A 3,882-nucleotide genomic window follows, 5' to 3' on the forward strand; every position below is an offset into this window, starting at 1 on the left:
GAGAGTGATTGGCTTAAGATCAAGAACGAAGCTGTTAATGTTCATCAAGGTCAAACCTTTGGATTAATGTGACTGACATGATTTCTTGTGTACCTCACCAAACTCCCATTCTCCGCGTCTTCTCACTTCTTATTAGGAATTTTTCGCATCGCGACGCAGACCGCCTTCAAGAACACAGTAGATGTATTGAAAATACCCTTAAAATGACAATGAGCACCTGGGAGGTTTTGTCGAAAATTGGTGAACCGGAACAGCAGTTTCGTCTCAAGTTTCGGAGCTGACGAAAAATTGCAAATATGTCGTTTGTCCAGAGTCCAGGACGAAACTGCTGTTTTAATTTACCAATATTTGACAAAGACTTCCAGGTTGCTCTTTGTCATAAACTGCATTTTGAAATACATTTTGTATCGTTCTTTGAAAGCGTTCTGCGTCCTGGTGCGAAAACCTTTTCTATAACTTATTTTAAGGAGATTCTGGGGAAAGGCGCTGTAAAGTTTATGGGCGTTGCTTTTACACAGTAATTTAATTCTGATGTTTGATTTTGTTTTTGTTTCACTTATATTCCAGGTAGTGAGAGTTCAACAGCCACTGTGCAACATTCTGACCTGACACACGAAGAATCGGATGGGCAAACTCGATGAACATTCCTGGAGATCCAAGGAGTAGGCCTTCATTCATCAGGTCCGATCCCGTCAACAAGTGAAATATTATCACGTCATCTCGGATGTTTATCTGTTTACATGGAAATCATAAACAAGTTTTTTGGATATTCCAATCGATCGTCCCGTTATCTATGCCTGAAGCGAGGAGATAACAATCGACCTTATCTGATTATTCTGAAAGATTCGATTCAATGAGCATAAAACCAGAGGACAAATGCCTCTAAATTATTTTGCGGAAAATAAACCATAATCATTTTTCAGGTCAATGATAGATATGATTGGAGTTGGACAATAGTTGTGTATTATCATCGGACATGCTTCACCGCTACGTGTGACCATTGTTCATGGCCTACATTGCGGCCATCCGTTGGTAGTTTTTAGATAATTTGTTGTGTGGAGCCCAGAGCAGATCTTTACAATCATCATTTATCTCCACCCCTATATATTTGAAACAGCATCAACAAAATCTGAATATCCTCGCAAGCGTAACCAGTGTGCTAAGGGACTTCGTATGTTATGATCACAGTTTATATGCGAGAAGGGTGGATGTTTGCTCATTATGGATTGCGAAATACATGATAGAATTGTGGATTTATGCTATGTTTCCTCACCTGTATAATTCATTTCAGTATGTGAGTTCAAGTAAGGTCATCATCTCCATTAGCGCAGTGTGCTCGCGGACGATTACCGGAAAACATCGATTTTTATCTAGGCGTCTGTTGACGTGGTACCTTGAAAACTTCGACTTCCAACAGACTGTATTAGCCTTCATGGCCAGACATTTTTTGCGTTGGTTTTAGATGTTAATTGTTCACGCACAGTGGATATAAGTGAATGACTATACATGTTTCATAGTTTGCATTAAAACTGTGGATGCGATTTGTACAATGTCTGAATCGTACAACAATGACTCGGAACCGGACTACAAGCCCGAGGCCCCGTACATCATCGCTGGTATGGCGACAGAGATTCCGATAGCCATCGCTGCGACGTTCGGTAACTTTCTCGTCATCTGGGCCGTATACTACAACAAACGACTTCGATCCGTTACCAATTACTACATCGTATCCCTTGCCATCGCCGATATGATGGTCGGGATGTTTGCCATACCGTTCGCGCTGGCGACGAACGCTGGGCTTCCGCATAATAACTTCTACGCGTGCTTGTTCACGAATTCGTTCGTCGTGGCCCTTACGCAGAGCTCCATCTTCGGTCTTCTTGCAGTAGCCCTGGACCGGTTCTTTGCTGTGACTCGTCCATTCAAATACAGACGCGTTGCAACATCCAAGTGTGCTATCATGATCCTCCTCGCGACGTGGGTCCTGGCCTTTATCATCGGACTGACACCTCTGTTTGGATGGAACATGGGCGAACCAGAGCATGGATATTGTATTTTTGTGGAACACATAGATCTTCGCTACATGGTGTACTTCAATTTCTTTGGCTTTGTTTTACCGCCATTGGTCATGATGCTTTTTGTGTATGTGAAGATTTTCGAAGTTGTCCGTATTCAGTACTCTGCAATATCAAGAACAGTAGTTGGGAGTCAAGATGACATGTCTCGAAGACGTTCGCGGCTCGCGGTGAAAGAGGGCAACGCGGCAAAACTACTAGCCATTGTCATTTTACTCTTCGCCATTAGCTGGTTACCGCTTCACATAATCAACTGCATTTCGTTGCTTTGGCACCCAGTTCCATACCCGGTACTTCTTCCCGCCATTATTTTATCACACGCGAACTCTGCAATGAATCCAATCCTGTATGCGTTCAGTAATCGCGAGTTCAGGAGAACGTTCCATAAGCTCATCTTCAGGGTTGTACTTTGTGGTATCATCCAGGTGCAGAACTGCGATTCCGTGGACGACTATGCTGGTATGACGGCTGGACCCGACGGCAATGAAGTCTCGCGGTTTGCTAGTGGGTACCAGACTGTGAGGAACGGGGTTCGAAGCTCCCCTCCCACAACCACACCGTCACCGACCCCAAACTCTGTCAGGAAATCTGCGATATGTCTTCATAAAATCGACAAGAATAAGAATGGTAGTCCAAAGTCGAGAACTAATGGACAGGGTAGTACTATAGAAAGGTGAAAATAGAACTCCATGCAAGTCGGCTTGATTGACCCTGATATCTGAAACATCAAAGTTGATTGAAAAATTGAAATTGATTGATTTGCTAGTACATGTGGTGCAAACACGAGGTAACCTGTTTATCTCGTAGAAATTTCATTGTTGTGACCATGGACCTAGGTCCATGTTGTAACGAACTCGTGTGCAAACTTGCCATGTACTAAAATGTTTATGAAGTCAAACTAATTGATAATTACCCCTCGTGGACATTTGACATTCCTCAACCCAAAGGAATACAAAGGTGTTTCTATATCGTCGTTCCATAGCTCTATGGTCGCTCTACCAGGTGGGGTTTTTTCTGTGTACATTTTAAATTTGGATAAAAAAGTTCGCAATTCAAAAACCCAAAGTGTTTGCTTTGTTCCCTTCTTCAAAGGCACATACCATCTCTCTATTCAATGTGCGATGGACCTGTTATTGTACACTACTTTTTTGAGCAATGATGTTCAATGAAGCTTGGTCATTGAAACTAAGGTTGTATTGAGCCATACATAGGTTGTTTATTTCTTGTATAATTTGCACACAGACAATCATGAAATTTGAGACTCCTATTATTATTATTATTGATACATTCCGTATACTTTAATTGTCCACGTATATGATCACCCCCCCTTATGCCATAACTTTTCATGGACCTAAGAAAAATATTATCATCATATTGATAAAAAATGATTACCTAAAGCTGTAAAAGCTTAATCCATCCTCATTTATTATGATATAAGTGTATCTTCCTGCCTCCACACTCTAAAAACAGTTTACCCAATATTGGGTAAAATGGGAACATGTATGCTTGCTGGGTAAAATTATACCAAATACTATAAATTTTACGCAATGTTGCGTTGAAAATACCTTTAAGCTTGCATTTTACCCAAAATGAGGGGAGAAAATTACGCAGCAAACATGCTTGTTCCCTTTCTACCCAATATTGGGTAAATTTGTACTTAATATTTTTAGAGTGCATGACCTAACTGATGCACACTCTGACCTTTTGTTTCAATTACGTATTGGAGGTCAATTTTGTCACATGAAAAAAAAGGCTTGACTCATATTTTTATCGTTATATCGTCTAAAATACTGCTGCCTCCTCGTGA

At 41.1% G+C, this 3,882-nt stretch overlaps 1 protein-coding gene across 1 annotated transcript; it reads left to right on the forward strand.

Annotated features, from left to right (window-relative positions):
- The first annotated feature begins 567 nt into the window (after nt 1-567).
- Nucleotides 568-3,264, forward strand: LOC129254460 (adenosine receptor A2b-like). Its single transcript, XM_054892925.2, has one exon. It carries the CDS (start codon nt 1,550-1,552, stop codon nt 2,750-2,752), a length of 1,203 nt encoding a protein of 400 aa, XP_054748900.1. The 5' UTR covers nt 568-1,549; the 3' UTR covers nt 2,753-3,264.
- The last annotated feature ends 618 nt before the right edge of the window (nt 3,265-3,882 follow it).

Source organism: Lytechinus pictus, chromosome 2 (genome assembly GCF_037042905.1).
Source record: "Lytechinus pictus isolate F3 Inbred chromosome 2, Lp3.0, whole genome shotgun sequence".
NCBI lineage: Eukaryota > Metazoa > Echinodermata > Echinoidea > Temnopleuroida > Toxopneustidae > Lytechinus > Lytechinus pictus.

Coding starts and splice junctions, on each gene's coding strand:
- LOC129254460 (XM_054892925.2), top strand. CDS start 1,550: ATGTCTGAATCGTACAACAATGACTCGGAACCGGACTACAAGCCCGAG.